Genomic DNA, 18,851 nt, shown 5'->3' on the forward strand with positions numbered 1-18,851 from the left:
GCTCCTCAGTTACGTGCTTTGATGTCAGGAGCAACTCCCCTTGATTTAAAGTTTAGGTTATGAAAGTAAAAAGTTGTTTTTATTAACTTAACCTTATGCTTTCTTTCTGCAGCAAACACTTACCCCAGGAATCCAAGTTCCAACAAAAGCTTGCAGAAATGAGTGAGTATTGCTTGTCTCATAATCTGCACAGCACTGAGTGCCTTGGATAAAGCACTTTGGGCCCACTCAAATGAAAACATTGTTCAACATCAATGTGATTTGGGTAGCTTGCTTAGCTTTTGTACTTGCTGCAATTAATCTTGAAAATGCAGATTACAAAATGGAAATTTATGTACACAGGAAAACCGTACGTAGGTTTTTTGTTGCTTTGCTTTTATAGGCAAATGTCTGAGACTGCTTTTTCTTCTACTGTGGGTCAGCATTTCTTTCAGATCTTACGGGATCACTTTTCTGTTTTGAAATGAAACTCAAATCTGGCTCATGAAAAGCAAAACGGCCCCAACCCAACATCTGAGTTGTTGTATTTTCCACTCAGGAGAAGGAGCACACTTGGCCTGGCCATGCATTCTCACTCTCTGAGAATCTGAGCTCTGCAGCTGAGCAGATTTGCCCATTAAAAACTCCTAATGTTGTTCATCAAGATAGGATGAGTGTGGATCCAGACACCTCTCCTTTTTAAGGCAGGGAAGATGTTTCAGTGTTTCCTTGTGGCAGAGGTTAAGGAGGAGAGCTCTGTCTCATGTCCAGTGGTGTTGGTATGTGCCACTGAGGGGAAAAGGCATTCCTGGGCAGGCTCTCTCTGGGATGTGGGCACTGCTCAGCCCACAGCCTCTGCCTCCCTACCAGGGGAGATTCCTGATGTGACACAGACCTTCTGCCTGCCTGCAGGATGGAAATGGACACAGTGAGGGGACAGACACAATGAGAACTGGAGTGAACAGGTGGAAGGAATTTCCTAAAATTTGTAAGATGGAGCAGGACTGGCTGAAACAATGCAAAATTAGGTGTTCATCCTATAATGAGGGATTTGATTTGTTTACAATAGAATAATGTACTTCTGTTCCTTGTGTCATTGCAAATTTTTCTAATAATCAGTCCAAAGTAAAACATTTCATTCTTTTTGTTTGTTGGGTTTTCTTGTAGCATCTACTCGAACAAGAATGCAAAAGCAGAAGCTGAATGATGGAAATGATACCTCAGCCAGTGAAGAAAAGTGAGATTCTTCTCAGGACCAGGGGCTGCACTGCTGGCCCTCTTAAGATTGTTTTTGCTTTACAGTCTTCATTAATAGAGTTGCTTCTTTAGTTGCTTTTTATTCCAAACTGCTAGTTGAAAGCATTTGTACTTTTTAAATTGTTAAATGTTTTCCATGATACTTTGCCTTATGATGTAGCATATATACAATTAAGCCACTGAATTTAATTTATATATTTGGAGGATTTTTAAGAAGTCTTGGAAAGTGTCTGAATTCCTGTTTCAGCATTACTGATTTAAGTCAATTCAGTCTCGTTGGATTGAATTTTTTTTTCCTAAAGATAAAATGTTAGCTAGAATGATTTTTTAAATGCACTAATTTTGTTTCTTAGATTTGATTTTTAGATTTTCATTACTTGCAAATTTTGAAAATGGTGGGCCAAGTAGTGCAAAGATTTCTGTCTCTGTTCATAACTAGCACATCAAATTCCCATTAAATTAAACTGGACAGCAGCTGGGGTCTTGCAGAGAATGGGCCTTGCCTCAGGAGTACAACCCGAATTCAAAGTGAACTTATTTTGTAGCCTTACTACTGAAACCAACACTTTTTGTAGCATTTTGTAGTTTTGTTTCCCCAGCTCTCACCCCAGTGTCAATTCAGAGGGCAGTTGCACTGTCCCTCAGTTTGAATTTCCTGGAGTATAAATCCCATAGAGATTCATCCCAGAATCCCACACTGAATCTTTCCAGAAGCTGAAGCTTCTTCCATATGCAGTCTTTGATGTACCCTTTCTTATCTTGGGAAATCTCAAGTATTAAAAGGGAAAAAAACCAAACGAAACAACAAACCTAAACCATACCTGGTACACATGATATTTCAAAATTCTAATGATGTAGAATTTTATTGATTTCTTTAAATTTTCACCTAATTGCAGCCAAGCCAAACAGCTTGAGAAACAGCTGGAAGCTGAGTGTCTGCAGCTGGGTTGCAGGTAAGAGCAGCCTGGTCTCTAAAAGCACAGGGCATCTCCCATTGGCCTTACTACAGCATCTGCAAAAACCCAAATGTGGTGAACCCACGTTGGGAAAATCCATCTGCCTTTACTGAAAAGGCAGTTAATTGGGCAACTTGTGAATAGTTGCAACTAGCAAAAAATCCAAACAAACCATCCAGTACTTTCTTCATCTTTTGTATTTGTAAGTTTCTGATTCAGATACCGGAATTTTTCTTGCAACAACAAGTTTTGTTAAAACAGCTGATTAACAAAAGCATGTTTTATTTCCAGTGGATTAAAATATAAGGAAATAAATTGTCTTGCTTTAAAATTACCCATTTTAATGAAATTTTGCTTTTGCAGCTACTTAAATTCAGAACAGGTACAGTAGAAAAGCATGGTATTCATGATACAAATGTTTTAAACCAATGCCTTCTAGGCAGCTTATTAACAGATTGTTTAGCTGATTGTAGAGTACTTACAGTAGGAAGCTTTGTAAAGATCCATTCTTGTGTTGATTCAAAGCTAACCCTAGAACTACTAAAAATTCTACAAGCATCAAAAACTGTAAATTAATTTTAAAACAATATTTGAGGGTTTTTTTAGACTCAGTATGGCTTCAACTTTCTTACTGTAAAATGCACAGAACTTTCCAGAGTACCTTACATTTATTTTCTCACTTTTTGCAGTTTTACAGACAGGATATATGTTAACTTTGGGGTGCACTGACTGTAAGCTCTGTTAGAACAGTCCTTTGGCTACAGGGATGATACAGAGTCCAGTATCAAAACAGATTCATTCTTTCTTTACTGTGACAATGTATTTTTTTTTTATTCAGACTGAAGGCTTTACATCAAATGCACAATATTATTTTATACAACTAATCAGTTTCTTGCCTTTCAAGATAAATAAAATAGCTTTTAAAGAATTTATAGTCAGTGATTTTCTTATATTAGGTGATTTCACATGGTACCTATCCAAATAAATGTGTATTGAAGCATACGGCATTTTGTTAGATATGGAAATTTTACTGTGTTTAATAGTGCTTTTCTTAGAGTGAGACCTTGCTGTACTAAAAATGGCCTGGAATATTGAAACTGTTCCAGGAAAAAAGAAAATTTGGAATCACAGAAGAAGCTGGGCACAAAATCTGATGGCCATTTTAGATGCTTAACACCAAGCATCAATTACTGTAGAAAGCTGAAGCCCCAGGTGTAAGATGAGGTCAGGTAAATTGCATCCTTTAAAGGCCTTTTTCAGTTTGGTGCTTAAGGGAATTGAATCTACTGGCTTGGCTGGGAAGCCATCTCAAGGTGGATGAGCTGACTCTCAGCCTCTCCATTTGATGTTTATACCTTAATCTCTTCCTGCTGTCCACTGTTTCCAAATGCTGTTTCTTCTTAGATGTCATAGGAGCTTATTTCTTCCTCCCTGCTTTGGACTTGCAAGTGAAGAGTTTTGTGCTTAGGCAGTGCTCGTGCAGAGGGGCTGTACTAAACAGCAAGCTCCTCACAGGTACCAGAACAGCCACAGGGAATGTGGAAGTGCACACTTTCAGCACAGGAGTGGCTGCAGGAAGGCACCTCTATCAAATGTGAAGCAGCTGGAGAAAGATAATGTCTGTGTGATACCAGTACACAGTATGAGCTGAAATATTTTAAAATGTAACAAGCTGGTTATAACATACATTTGCTTAAGAAACAATGATCTGTATTCTGAGGACCATTTTATTAACCATAGTTTACTAAGTCACCAGGGCACTGATTTCTTTGAAAGGTAGAAATACACTTGAAGAAATTTTCCAGCTTACAAATGTGTTATTTGGTCACAGTGATTTTCTGAAGAACACAAATAGCCTTCAAGGTACCTCTGTGAAATATTATCTGGTTTCCTTCCCCCCCGCCCACAGTCAGTTCAGTCTATGAGCATTGTACTTTCTTCATTTTTGCTGAAAAGAAAGGAAAAAATCCCACTCAAACTGTTTTAAATATTACGGCATTTTTATTAATGGTAAGTTTGTATAGAAACAAAAGAATCATTTATGTTCAGGCTGTAAACTTTCTACATCACTGGGTGATGGCCAATGAATCCTGTCTCTATTGGGGCAAATAAATGCTTTGTTTTAAAGGAAAACCCGTGGAAAGTGTTCAGGTCATATAAAAACAGCAGTTTACATAGTTACCAAGCATTGTAACAAAACTCTACAGCTGGGTACTAGGTGACAATGCAGTGGTGGCTTTTAGCTTCACTAACTTGGGAGAACCTTCAAATGACCCTACCCATGTAATTTCTTTTTCTTTCCAGACTCCTTTCTGGAAAGTGGAACACTGCTATTTATTTAAACCCTAGATACAGTTTCTACTTGACCAGACTTTTGCTTTTTAATAAATGCCTTTTGTCTGTGGTATCCTAAAACAGAATAATACTTTATTAAGTATTTAATCTGCAAGATCCACAAACACAAGGTTGTTGCAGACTATCTCACAACAGTAAAATGTATCCCTTAATTCATCTGAAATTTCCCATGGTTGGGTTTCGAGCATATTTACATCCATGCACCCACATTTGACCACATAAGCCAGTAAGAGTGGTTTTTTTGAACACAAGCAACAAAAAATAAAAAATTAAATAAATAAATGTTTCTATGAATGTAACACTATCACATCCAGGTCAGATGATACAGAATAAAAGCCAATGTTCACACATCAGATCTTTAGAATCACTCTCATTCAGTCCAGAGCTGCTTTTTCTCAAAATTACAGGCTTTGTCAATTATTTTGAAATTGCAAGTAGGCTTTAATGTGTATGGTTGGTTGGAAATAATGAGCAGGTACAAGGTAAATTGGAAAAAAAATGACACTTGGTTCTATTAATCCAAAAATGTCTTGTTCCAAGCAGCATGCTATTTCAGCTGAATCTTTGTTGAACTACTTTGTTATTGACTTGAGCTAATGGAGGAGAGTGGTGTCCCTCTCCAGTGCTATCATTCCATGCAGTTGTGTCCCCAGAGAGCCAGAGAAGGCTTCTGATCAGATGTGGAGTCCAAAACTCCTCATCATTTCACATTTATAGTTCTTTGTTTGATTCTTCTGAGTAAAACAACAGAAACATGTGGAGAGACCTTTCATAATACACAGCTTAGGAAAGCTGGAGTGACCCCTGAGAAGCCAGTAGCAGGGATGGAGGTGCCCAGCTGGTTCCATTTCCCAGTGACTGGATGTGTGCCAGTGTGATGCTATGGGGCAGGTGGGACAGGGGCTGGTGCCAGCTGCTATCCCAAGGCTGGGATGTGGTTGTACACCCTCATTCCATGCACTGCTACCCTTAAGGAAGTGCTGGGAGGCAAAGCTGGCATTTTAGGCTTAACTAGGGATATGCAGCCTTGGCTTACATGGAAGCCCTTGTGTCCATGCTTTGGTATGATCAATGCTGGACTAGAGCACACAGGGGTGGCAGTAAAGTTGTGCCCTACCATGACACTGTTTCACTGTCTGCAGTAACCTCTAGTTAGTGTTAAGTGCTTTTCAACACAAATTTAACTAAACTGATCTCCCCCAGCAAAGTTGTGTTTTTGATGAATCTGCATTATGTACTGGAAAGGTTTTGACCACTTCTGTTTGAATACAAAATACTGACACAGCTGCTAAGAATGGACTTAACACTGCTGGAGGAAGTCATACTCATCACTGAGGGGGTGGCAGAATGTGCTTGTTAGCAGTAGATGACCCAATATATTTCTAGTAAGAGTCTGAGGCAAATGTCTCAAACACAAATAAATATTTACCACAGCATTTTCTAAAATACTTGCTCATCACCCTCTTCCCAAGTAAATTCTGCTACCTGCATACTTCACCTTTCACTCACACCCACAGGGCCTGAGGTGAAGGGGTACTACTCATATTCCTTTCTGAGTACGTGCTGCTCTTCTTCCTCCTACTCTTCCTCAAAGAACAGGATTGTTTGAGAAATGAGCTTCCATTATAGTAAAGAACAGCTATTTCCAGCTTAGATGTGAGAATGTGTTAATTTAAGGAAATTAAGTTCTTAGAAACCACATTTGAGGATTAGAAAAGGTCATTGTAAGGATGCTGTGGCACAGCAGGGATCTGCAGGAAGGCTGCATGACTACTTTTATTGGTGTACTGAGCGTGGTAATCCAGCTTTTTGTCTTCCCTAATCATAATTTACTGCAAAAGGCACTTGAAGTCATTTCACTCAAAATCTTAATTTCTCAGGGTTAATTCAGTTACCTGTTAGAAAATTCAAGTAAATGCTCCATGATCTCCACATCTTCTTTAACGGGGCAAACTTCCCTCTGTGCAGCACTGGGTGGGCTTTTCACCTTAGCTCACCTTCAGCCAGCTAGGAATGAAGCATCTACTCTACCTTAGCCACTGATGATCATGTTGGGAGAGAGGTGTTCAGAGGGCAGATCCTCTCTCCTGAACTGCCCTGAAAGGAAAGTGGTGTGGTCACCTTGCAGCTCTGACCACAAGAGAATCTGAAATGCCATAATTGGACAATATACCTTTATCACCATCTGGAATATAGAGTCAGTTCACTCTTACAATTTAATTAATTTGAAGTTACCACTTCAAAATCACCTTTTTCTCCATTTTTCTGAAGTTGACCTGTCTGAGGAGAGACAGTAACACAGGAATAAATAAGCCTCAAGAGGAACTTCCTTTTCTTGACATCTTATTCTAACTAGGTGGTTTTCTTAGCGGTAAATCTCATAGCATGACAATTCACATCCAGACATACTTGATGGGTGCTTCCATTGGGGTGCCAGGGACCATGCCCAGTGTAATGGAAAGGGAGATCCTTTTTATTCTGGCTAAATATTGAGATGTGCTGGGAACTCAGAACTGTAATATCCTGCTGAAGCTCCTCATAAATAAACACCAAGTGAGACATACCCTCCTACAAATCAGGAAGCCTTTCATCCTAAAGAACTTAACGTTATTTTACCATATAAAACAAGTTTATATCTTCACTGGATTATAAAAAGAAGCCCACTATGGCATATTAACTGAGTTTTGAGACAAAAGTACACTACAGAAGTTTTAGCAGCAAACAGGTCACTGTCCCATAAAATCTAAACAAAGACTGTTTAAAAAAATATTTAACTTAGACAAACTAGATAATGAGAAGCTTAGTTTGCTTGACTTCGAGTGGGAAAGGGTAGTTACTACATCAGATTTTTTGTATTAAATTGTGGCTGTTGGCAATGAACAGTCACCACACAGCTACCCTGCAGCCATCCTTACAACAAAGCCTACATGTCAGTGGACTTCTACACACTGCCTAAGCTGATGGACACCGAGACTTTCCTTACAAACCATTGCACATTCTGACCATGGAGAAGTTCTCCAAAGGAAAAGTATTTCCAGAAGGGAAGAGGACGTGCTCTTCAGCTTGGTAGTAGTCAGACCTCAATTTCGGAATGCTCCCACTCTGCTGGCTTTGCTAATGAAGTTTTTCAGGAGGTCATGGTCCATGTCTGCAAAGCCTTGAGTTTGTGTAACAACAGTCAAATGGTTTATGCAAAACCTGAAGCAAAATTCTTCCAAGTCCTAGAAAAAGAATTTGAGTAATTTGTAATGTGAACGACTGATAAAATTATTAACGTTATTATTTTATTTCCAATTTCTCATTTAATTAGCAGAGAATATACCAGATTGCTCCTATTATCAGTCCCTTTTCTGATTCTTTTGATGAGATCACAAATGATAGGATGAAATTTGCTCATACAAACTATTCAATAAACCCACTTTGAGAAAACAGGAGTAGCCACCTAAATCAACTCTAGCACTCCATCACATTTACTAGAATTTACTACACATTCATTAGAAAAGTTACCAACAGGTGAAACCATCAAATTGCCCCAAACAGAACTAATAGAGCATCAATAACTCCTTTCTTGTCCTCCCTGCACTGCAATCAGTAGAGGTCCTGTGAAAAACAGCAGATATGGAAGTTACGCTGGAAATAAAAGCAAAATAGGATGAAAAATGTGATGATGCTTTTGAACACAAAGTGCATGTTAGGATACTTGTGTCTTTCATGGGAAACTAGGAATTGTATCTCTGTGTAATGGGATTCCCAGATAGCACAACAGGTTCTGTCTTGTCCTGGTCTCGCTGTAAGAGGATGATACTCAGCTGTTCAGCACAGGATGGGTACAAGCCCTCAAGCCATACAACTAGGACTGCATGCAGCAAATTCTTCCCAAACTCCTCAAGCAGTGGCAATCCTCTCCATGCACTGGCTCAGTTGGGACTTATGCAACAATTTGCTGTGAAGAAAAATTACCTTCTGCAGGCAGAGCTGGAGCCAGCAGCAAAGAAGTCAGAATTGATCCATAAACTATAAACTTTTCAGGGGTTACAGCAAAAAGAGTAACCCATACCAAATTGATTCTATGTTAACTACACAAACATTGCAGCCTGGGATTAATAGTAGAAAGATACTCAGCAGACTACCAGTGCATTTCCTTTTGAAAACTTCTCCATAGGTTCCATGTTTCAAGATGTAACTAAAGAGTAAACTGAAGCACAAAATATCCTTAAAGAAGAAATATGGTGGAGCAACTATCTCTCATCAACAACTATTGGGAAAGTAGAAAAGGAATGAGAATAGAAGAAGCAAAAAACCAGAGGAAATAAAAAAAGGAAAAAATCAAAGACAGTGCCACCTTTAGTTCCAGCAGACTTCTGAAATGGTACTGTCAGAACCTGAGCTGCTCTACAGTCAATATGTGAACTTTTATGCCAGTTAAAATTATCAGCAGCTAATTTTTCTGGTACTGGTATGAAGAGGACTATAGATTATAGAGAATCCTGGTCACTCATTTTGCAGTTTCAAAAGATACTGGCTTTTTTATTCAGTTTTATAGAAGATGATTAGTCTAGACTTTGCTACAGTGTATATGAAAAATATGCTTTAAAATAGCCTGTAGCAGAAGCTCTTTGTATTTTCTGAGGATAAGTAACATATTTTCACACATCATAATACTAACAGGTGCATACAATAATTAAGTCAGTCTTCATTTAATTTGCAATGTGAATGGTATGTCACACACCAATATAATCTTTCATTTGCAATGCTCACATTTAATTTTAAAAAAATGGAATTCTATCTTTTCAAACATCCAAAATAAGACGCCTCTTTCATAATGCTTCTTTTGGCAGTTTTCTACTGAAGTCCTGACACGCTGCACATGGTTCCCAAACTATATTAATGTAGTACACTAGAAGATCCTGGTTTATTCCATGATTCCTTAGACAGAGGACACCCCCATGTCTTTGATAAAGAAATCTTTGCTGCACTTCCATCACTTTCTGAGCTATGGGTGTAGGGAGGAGAGCAACAATACATTCCAGAGTTTGGCCCATGCTGCAGCCAGGACAGGGGAACCAATTTATCATCTGACAACTGTGTTAAACTGTTACATGTTTTGAACACTGAATCATAGAAGAAGAGGAGAATAACATGTATTTAGTTATCCAGCCAATCCCTTTTATTGTGTCTCAGATGTTTTGAACTCTGGTACTTTGTCCAGGCTAGTTTTACTACTTCACAACACACTTACATGTATCTTTCACTACTCTTTAACTACTTCACTAGATACAGACCAACCAAAAATACTTCTGCTTTGAAGACATTAAAAATGTTGAAAATCTTGTAAGAGGAGAAAATACAGAATAAAATTTCAATGAAAAATCTGCCGTTAAGTGAATCAAACCATTGGGTGATGCCTTCCTGTAGAGTTTTCCCTACTATGCTGAGCTTGTATCAGCCCAGCTTTACACTGAAAGCACAACTCCAAATGCCTTGTAAATGGCAGCTCATGATCTTACTATCTACTAACCTCTTGTTATCCCTTTTTGATGCACAGAGCTCAGACTTCCATCCTCCTCTTTGCAACTCCTATCCAAATAAATCTCCTGTAGTTTCCCATCTCCATACAGCACTGACTGCTGCAACATTTTAAATTCAGTGTTTGTTTCAGTCTCTTCTTTCTACTTGCCTCCCATACCTGAAAGGTATTTACAGCAATATCCTCTACATCTAAAATACATAAGGAGACTTTTTGAATAATAAAACCCACCACAGTTATTTCCACAATTATCACAGAGCTAAGAAGATGAGAAAAGGAAGACATCTTTGAAATTATTTGTTTACCAAAAGAGCATGGATAACAGGTTGAATGCTAGTGACTCATTCCAGAACCAAGGGCAGACCAGATGACAGGATATGGGGGGAGTATTAACAATAAATAATTTGTTGTATGTCAGCATAATTAATTTTAAACAGTACTGCCAAAGTGAATTTTTTTATAAAAGCACAAGTGTAAGTATGCAGGGACTTTACAGGTAACTTCTTCCACTGCCTGTAAAAGTCAGCACCATAATGACTGTACCAGACACTGGCAGACAACATGATCAGGTGGAGAACTCAGGGAGTGAAAGGGCAAAATCCAAAGGCAGAGATGTAAATGGCAGTGAGAAATTTCTATGTCATGCCCTGCCATGCCACATGACAAGGAAGGAAGCAGATTAAAAACCCTGACTCACAAGGGCAAGCTAAAAGGGCAGGAAGAAAACAATAAAGTGGGGATTTTTTAGTTTTTATTTTACACCTTAAAAACGGGAAAACAAACATTAGTTAAGCCCGAAAGGGAAATTACAGTAATCATGCCTCATCAGTTAAATACAGTAATGTTTACATTAGGCAGCTTCATTTCTCAGAAAACAACTGCTTACCTGAAAAGAAGTTCTTACCTGAGCTTCGTACTTGACAGCAGCAGAAAGAAGAGCAATGGCATTCTCTTCACAAATGCCTTGTTTGATCGTTTGCTGGCAAAGCTTTTTCAGTCTGTTTTCTCTGTACAGTGTTGCCAAATCTAGCAGCCCTGTGAAAATTTATCCAGCTTTAACTATTCTGGTACAAAATATACTAGTGTCTTTTCAAATTAATCAAAGACTTGCTCTTTTTTTTTTTCCCTAGATGATGTGTGCATTTTTAAGGTCCCCTACAGACCTTTCAAAAAAAGAACCATTTTATTACTATGCAAGTGTTCTGTTTTCCTGTTCTCATTCTAGACATCAATTACTGATTTATATCCTCTTAAATTCATGCAGGGAAGAGCTCTCTTTTCATTCAGAATCAAAAATCACTACAGCTACTCAAACAAGTAAAGTTTCAGGATGGCATTAGTGCCTTTCTAAATAAAAGAAAGTTCTTAATAAGAGTAACAATGAGTTCTTTCTGAAAACTTTTCACCTTTGATCTCATTGCATGCCCATCACTTCTTGGGCATGTTTCCTGCTACTGCATCCTTTCTTCCTGACACCTGCCAAACTCAAGAGTTAAGTGCTAATGAAACTAAAATTAACAAGCCCTGCTTTCCTTACTCTATAATGACACGTAGATTGAACTTCTCAAAAAACAATAATCTGGAGTAATTTCCATTTGTGGCAAATACCTATTGCATCTTCAGGAGGAAGCCTAATGTTGTCTGTATACAGATATTCCAGGAAGGCTCGGTAAACAGGATAAGAAAATTCACTCATTTCTATAATTTCATCATCATTATTGAGTATGGAGCGAAAATGTTCACACCTACAAAACATGAACAAAGATTGTACACTGTAAAGAGTTAAGCTTGAAAGATGAGCTGCAGCAAGAAGTTGGTAAAAAAATCAGATCAGTCCTAACAGAATAAATATACAAGCAAATGATTTCTTGCTTTGAACATATTAATTTCTTCAAGCCTTATAAGTCTCATACATATAATTCAGAATTTTATTTCTGTTGTTAATATTTTATGGCAGGCTCCATTTCTACTTACAGTATCTATAAGGATTACCCACCTGGCTTTGATGCCATTTTCTTAAATACATTATACATTAACAATTTATTTTATTACCTGTCTTGTAGCAGATAAAATTTACAATTAACTTAGACATTTCTGAGATTTGGCCCTGATTTATCCAGCATTTCCTAATGAAGAGGGAAATTACTAATAATTTTAGGTATAATTTTAGATATAATTTATTCCAGTGTCAGAGTCCATACACAATTTAGCATTAATCATTATATTCAAGGATTAAATTACTGAAAATGAAGACACTTTCACTCAGATCTTTCATCATCTTTTTCTTACAAATCTGAATACTTTTGTGACACAAAACAAGATACACACAAGGACAAAGCACTGCCTTTGGTAGCTGTAATCTGCAACTTCCAGGTCACAGTAATTTATAACTTACTGTTCCCTAAAGAGCATCCTAATATGTGCATTGTTTTCAAAATTTTTGTTGATAAAAATGAACATCTCAATTTCTGATAACTTTTCCTACAATAACCACAATTTAATAGTACTTCTTTGTACTACACTAATTTGCAACCCTCTGACATCTGAATTTTCTCTTCTTTTACTCAAACTTTCCTGTAAGAAGTAGGATGGGTTCCCTTTAATGCCTCTGAGAAAAACTACAACATAAAGACAGTATCACTTAAATTAAAATGAAAAATAATTATTTAAATAATTACTTAAGTTCTTCACATTTTACTGGCTATGGGCTGCTCCCACTGAGCCAGCCAGTAACCATCAACAATGGGCTCCAGGTCAAGAACAGGAATAGAAGGAATGGAGAGAAGCCCTCATGAACTGTAAAGAAATGACTACACAATGAAAACGACTGCTTTCATGACAATGCTCCAGATGTTGGAAAACATTTTAAATACTTTGATCCAGTTACATCATGACAGTAAAGAAAAGATTAATTTTACAGATTGTGCCTGATGCTTTATTATTCCTTCATAGTATTTTGGTAACACCATATATGTAAACCCATTTTAGAATTAGACATATTTCCTTCACAGAATGCCATATAATCTGAGAAAAGTAGAGCAAGAAAAAGAAATCAAGAGAAAGCTACATATAATCTGATTATCAGGAAAACAAACCTCAGGAACATTTTGAGCATACACAAGATTTGGTGTGGTATCTGATGGAGAACACATGGCATGCCAAATGAAGAGGGTGGACTATAGGTACAAGTGTAATGCACAAGCAATCAAACCAGTAAAGCAAAGACAAAAGTTACACAAGTGATCAGAGTAGTAGCAGGAGAGCAGGAAAAAAAAACAATAAAACAAGGACAGGGAAGAATTAACAGGGAATTTTAATTTTACGTAGTAATATACAAGAAATCACTAACAGGACTTAGGAGCAAAAGTAGGAAGATGAAAGTGGTGATAAACTGAGTGTGATAGCCAAGCAAAGAGAAAAAAAAATATCATAACAATGAGGAGGATGAAGCAGAAGCAGTTGGCAAGACAGAAGAGATACCAAGCAGTGTCTCTAGAATATCACAGAAGAAACCACATCAGCAGTAACAAATTAATCTCTCTGCATGTTAATAACAATGAGATCATTCTGTGGATCTGCTTACATCAAATCTCACCCTAAAGTGGTCTAAACCTGTAAAAAGTTGCAAGAAGAGAAAAAAAAAAGCCAGCTTAAAAGTCAGACTCACTGGTAAGAATGTCTGAAACGCATAGAACAAGGAATCTGTCATAAAAGGGGAAAAAAGATCATCTGGATAGCACCTACAGAAGTTGCTGAAACAACTGAAGGGTCCTGTGAAAGGAAAGAGTGCCAAGAATAAATATAACCCCTCAAATAATTCTGGTGGAGGAAATCAAGCATATAAAGGAGGAAAAAACAGATTATAACTACTGAGAAGACAGCAGAAGGAAGTGAGCCTTTTCCTTGGCAGAAAAAGGTTATTGGAAATCAAGGTCAATGTCATTCAGGAGCACAAAGGAAGATAAATGTCAGATGGAGGGAAGTGATTGAAAGGCAGGTAGGAGAGCAATGTTTGATAATTACAAAAAGAGAAACAGAGAAGAACAGCAGATGAATCCTTGGCTCAGGAAAAAGGGAATTTTTAAGAATAAGTCAAGAATTTTTTTCAGTGATGACTCAGCACAGTGGACTACACTACACAGTTAAGTTTATACAATTTATATGTTTGTTCCTTACCTAATTTTGAGAAGAACTTTATGAACATGAATGTATTTTCCATCCACTAGGAACTTCAGGTCTGCAGTTTCAGGGTTGTCAAATTCCTTCTTTAGTGACTGGGCTACTGTTAGATGGTCATCAGGCTCTAGAATAAATAGGGGACTTACTATAAAGTAGTAAGCAATACAAATCTCTCCCATTACAATATTCTGGGTATCTGTCAGCAATTAACACTCTTAATAAATACATCTCCTTAAGGCTAGTAAAACCCCCCAGGAGCCTATGTGTTCTGTATGGGCCAGAAAAGCAAAGAAAAGACAGCTTTCTTCTTTCCTTTCTAGTTTCCTGCTCCAAGCAAATGCTTCTATTAAAAAACCAATGAATCCCACTTTTCTAACTCATCTGTATAAGGCCAGGAAAAAAAAAAAAAGTTAACAGTCTCAGAAGTTACACTGCTCCATATGGTAGAAAATGTTATCAACCGTTACTGAGTAAATGATATCAAATTTAAATTGTTACTTATTATAAGATCCTCAAAAGATCAATATAAAAATAATAATATAATTTTCTGAAATGCTGCTATGAGGAGACATTATATTACAGCAAAAATGAAACGATTACAGAAACAACATATTGGTTTGCAGTGAAACTGCCCAGTGCAATGTCCCTAAAAGTAAATACCAACACTTACAAGTTTATTCTAAAATAATAGCTTTCCCTAGACTCAAGACTCTGTGTTAGAAGCAGTGTGTTCAATGTCTGCATATTCCTGTTTGTGTTGTATGTCTGTATATACCACTGTGCACATGATATTTGCACTATAAAATTACCAAACAACTTTAAAATTCATCCATTATCTGCAGACAAAAATTTTTACCTCCTGAACTGATCCAAATCTCCATCACACAGCCTCAGATAATAATCTTCTTTAATACCACTAAAAAAATCAACAACCCACTCCAGCCCCAAACCTCATTTTTAATTGTGACAACATTTTATCTTCTTACCATATAAACACACATTATGGGTTTACATAGATCTTGTAGGTCAGCAATTAGTTGCTCTCTACTGAAAATTATATAAATGCTAGGTCCTGTAACCTATGAAACTAGAAATTAGAATAGTATTCTGCTGGAAATGGAAATACCCTCTCCACAAGCTCTAGCACAGGCTTAACACACACATACACTTTGATACTGTTACACTTTGTTTAGCACAGTCATTTTGCATTTCATTTAGAGAATGTCAGGTATACACAATTTAGGTAGGTACAGATAAAATGGATTGTGGAAAGAAATCAAATATAGTGATGATAAAAAAAAAGTTCTGAAACAATGCTACTGTAAAACACTCTGTTAGTTCTTATTTTGTACAGTGTGTGGTTTATTTATTCTGACCTCTGCTAGCTAAACAAGTAAGCATTATAACAACTATGCAAAGCTGAAACTCTTCTTCAAAATTAACTGGCAATCCAGATGTCCACCAAGACACATCTCCAGTTGATTTCTATAGAGGAAAACTGAATATAGTGGGGCTCAGCTCTGAAACTCTTAGAGGGAAACCAGATGCTTTTATTTGTTACAGCAGTGAAAGGGGAACTGGAGGAAGGAAATGAAGAGGCAGTTCCCACTGACAAGGCATAAAGCCAAGAAAATTCCTTAGCAGCCAGTGCTAAGAACTGTAACAGAAATGTTAGAACTGCCACAAACATGGAGAGAATGGGAATGCCTGGGTGTGGAAGCACCAGAATAAAAAGGACAGAGAAGGGCTGTAAGCATGGCAGATGTCCATGGCATATAGTTCAGCAGATGTAGGATCCAGGACACAGCTGCCTGAGGACTCTCACCAAGCATACATCAGATGACAAACAACAGTGAGTCAGTCCTGATTGCTTGCCAGGGTGGGACAGGATGAAGAGGCCAGTCAGCCTCAGCTCCTGGAGTGCGCAAAAAGGCACAACTGAAACCAGCACAGTGTCACCCAACTAAAAACAACAGGAGACATGACAAGGGCCTGATAGCCAGCATCCTTTATCCTGTGTCATCACAAGGAACCCTGCTTGAACCTCCTGAATAGTGCCAGGATGCTGGAGAGACTACTTGACACATAAGAAAAAGTGGCTTTGAAAATGCATCTGAAATTTGTTTTGTTTAGAAGTAAAGTAACCTTCTCCTGCTGTAAGGTTTCACTTTATGCTTTGGTACAACGTTGCTACAGTGTTAAAGTGCTATTTCCAAAGGGACCAGGAAGTCAAGGTCAAAAACCCACAAAATAAACAAACATACAAACTCCCCAAGAACAACAATAAACAAAACCCCAAAACCCACAACAAGCCAAAACAAACAAAAAACCCAAATGACATAAAAACCCCAACAAACCAAACAAAAAAAAAAACAACACCTGAGCAACTTTATTAGAAATCATTATGGGACTAAACTGCAGTTGAAGAATAAGCTCTCTGGTGTGTACATATATATACATACACACACACAGATATATACAGTATATAGCCAATGCTGTATACTTAGCTCTTTCTAGTCAAGGCCAGCAAGAGAGATCTCAATGCTTATCAAACACCCGAGGTCAAATTTGTCTCTTCAGAAGACCAAGTCATGATCACTTGTGACAAGACTGAGCACTTGTGGCCAATTCAGAACATGGGAATTTGGATCCCTCAATTTTTAGGAGTCTACTTAAGGGCATCAAAGCTTCAGAGTTCCTAAACTTCAATCTCCAGATTCAAACTCTGAATCTCCAAATCTCACAAATTCAGCTTTTCTACCCAGAGCCACTGGACAGTCACATACAGAGGTTACACAACAAAAATCCCTCCCAAACCTGAGGCATTTCCCCATAGAAATAAGCCACATCAATAAACCAGTCAATTATTTAGCCCTGCCATCAGGCTTTAGCAATTTTTTACAATTCCACATTACCACTTACACATATGCAACATTTTCATTACGACAACGCTTCCCAGTGTAAATTATTGTGAGAAACTATGTTTAGGCTTCAAATACACGCAACAGTTTTATGAACCAATGATTCCACCTAGAAGGTGTCAGAATAAAGAAAGATTCCAGCTCACCTACGGAGAGCAGGCGCCACATGACAGCGGGGGTGGCGAAGCAGGCGAACACGTCGTCGGTGCAGGCAAAGTGGGTGAGGTGGGGGAAGGTGACGGACTGGCCCCGGCACTGGCCCCACATGTACACCTGGCCGCTCTGCGTCTTGGCCGCCGACGTGTGCGCCGAGTGGCAGGCGGCGATCTCGATAACTCTGGATTTGCAAGGAAAACAAACCAAAGGGAAACAGCAAGTCACTCCCATCGAGAACAAAATGCAGTGAATAAGCTCACTGCCTTTCTCTAAGCACTGTCTTTCTCTAGTGCATGCATATTTTAAGCATGCATGTGAGACAAGAATGCTTTCTGGGCCGGCATTAAAATTAAAAGGGCCGGCAGTGATTCTGCAAGCAGCAACACACTCCAAGTTTCCCTTTGGAAAAGCATCTGGGAAGTGAGCAGCCAGTGCTGCAGCAGAGCCCTGGATCTGCCACAGCACATGCTCTGCTGACCCCTTGGCTCTCTCAAGCAAAGCTATGATGAGTTTCAAGTCTCTGAATGTCCTTGGTGGTGCTGGGCAGTGAGATGAGTGGCTGTATTAAGTGCAGAGAACAAATACTTGGAGAAGATGAAGCAGGAAATGAGGAGGCATTAAAAAAATATAACTTGCATTTTGGTTAATAATTCAAAGATCATAAAGGTATTCTTCCTGTTTGCTAATTGGTAACAGTTATAAACCAACAAGTTAAACATACTTCTTACTCAGATAATTATTATTACTTATGCTTAAAGGACTTCTACTTTTGAAAACTAAAATTTAGAACCAAACAGCACTTAAATCTGTTTCTAAGTGTCTTTTAGCTAGGCTATGTCTCTAATCCTGAGGTTGATTTAGGACTTCAAAACTCCCACTGTGTACAGCATTACACAATCCACTGTTTTGCAGTCTGAACTACTGCTTGTTTACTTGTGTTCTCAGCTGCCTGGGGATAATGGCAGGGAAACAACTTGTTTAAAGCTGTATGCACAAATCTTACAGGCTTTTGTGAGGCAATATTTTCACTGACACCAAGAATTTATATTCTGACCAACAAAAGAGTGGAACATTAAGAATTGTATAAAATTTTTATTGTAACATTTTAACTGTGGCTAAAGTGTCTGGGGAAAAAAAATCAGTGACATTTGAAGCAAAAACACAAGTACATGCAAAGTAATAGCAATGTTCAAGATCAGACCATGTCTCATTGCCAGAGCAGCAATGCCACTTCCTCACAATGATGTACTCAGACACAGGGTTAAGAAGGGCATCTCACTTTCCTTCTTATTCACAAGAGGAGCCCAAAATCAAGACTTCTGATCACATACATGGCTTTAGAATAGCAACAGAAATAACTGCCCCACTATCTTTCAAGGATCTAGAAGAAAATATTTAACTAGCGGAATTTGAAGCTTAATTTTTAGGCAACAATACCAAGGAAGAACTCCTCCCTTTCTCTCTCTCCTGGGTTATGAGCCAGATTCAATAGCAGAAATAACACAAATTGCAGATGTCCAC

General features: G+C 38.1%; 2 protein-coding genes across 7 annotated transcripts in view; one reads left to right on the forward strand and one right to left on the reverse strand.

Moving 5' to 3' along the window:
• RB1 (RB transcriptional corepressor 1) overlaps window positions 1-2,359 on the forward strand; it is a 70,578-nt gene extending 68,219 nt beyond the window's left edge. For both annotated transcript variants that reach the window (XM_079318883.1, XM_079318884.1), the window contains 2 exons: window positions 113-162; window positions 1,147-2,359. In XM_079318883.1, the coding sequence (XP_079175009.1) occupies window positions 113-162; window positions 1,147-1,220 (124 nt within the window). In that variant the 3' untranslated portion in view covers window positions 1,221-2,359. The remainder of the gene's footprint in view (window positions 1-112; window positions 163-1,146) is intronic.
• Window positions 2,360-4,088: 1,729 nt separating this feature from the next.
• LOC306808368 (RCC1 and BTB domain-containing protein 2) overlaps window positions 4,089-18,851 on the reverse strand; it is a 32,084-nt gene continuing 17,321 nt past the window's right edge. For 3 of the 5 annotated variants that reach the window (XM_079318907.1, XM_079318909.1, XM_079318908.1), the window contains exons 9-13: window positions 17,321-17,511; window positions 14,251-14,377; window positions 11,683-11,819; window positions 10,979-11,109; window positions 4,089-7,768 (exon numbers count right to left, since the gene is read on the reverse strand). In XM_079318907.1, coding sequence (XP_079175033.1) covers window positions 7,628-7,768; window positions 10,979-11,109; window positions 11,683-11,819; window positions 14,251-14,377; window positions 17,321-17,511 — 727 coding nt within the window. In that variant the 3' untranslated portion in view covers window positions 4,089-7,627. The remainder of the gene's footprint in view (window positions 7,769-10,978; window positions 11,110-11,682; window positions 11,820-14,250; window positions 14,378-17,320; window positions 17,512-18,851) is intronic. The other 2 variants (XR_013776001.1, XM_079318910.1) reach the window with 2 other exon arrangements.

Source organism: Erithacus rubecula, assembly GCF_903797595.1.
Source record: "Erithacus rubecula genome assembly, chromosome: 1".
In the NCBI taxonomy this organism is placed as follows: domain Eukaryota; kingdom Metazoa; phylum Chordata; class Aves; order Passeriformes; family Muscicapidae; genus Erithacus; species Erithacus rubecula.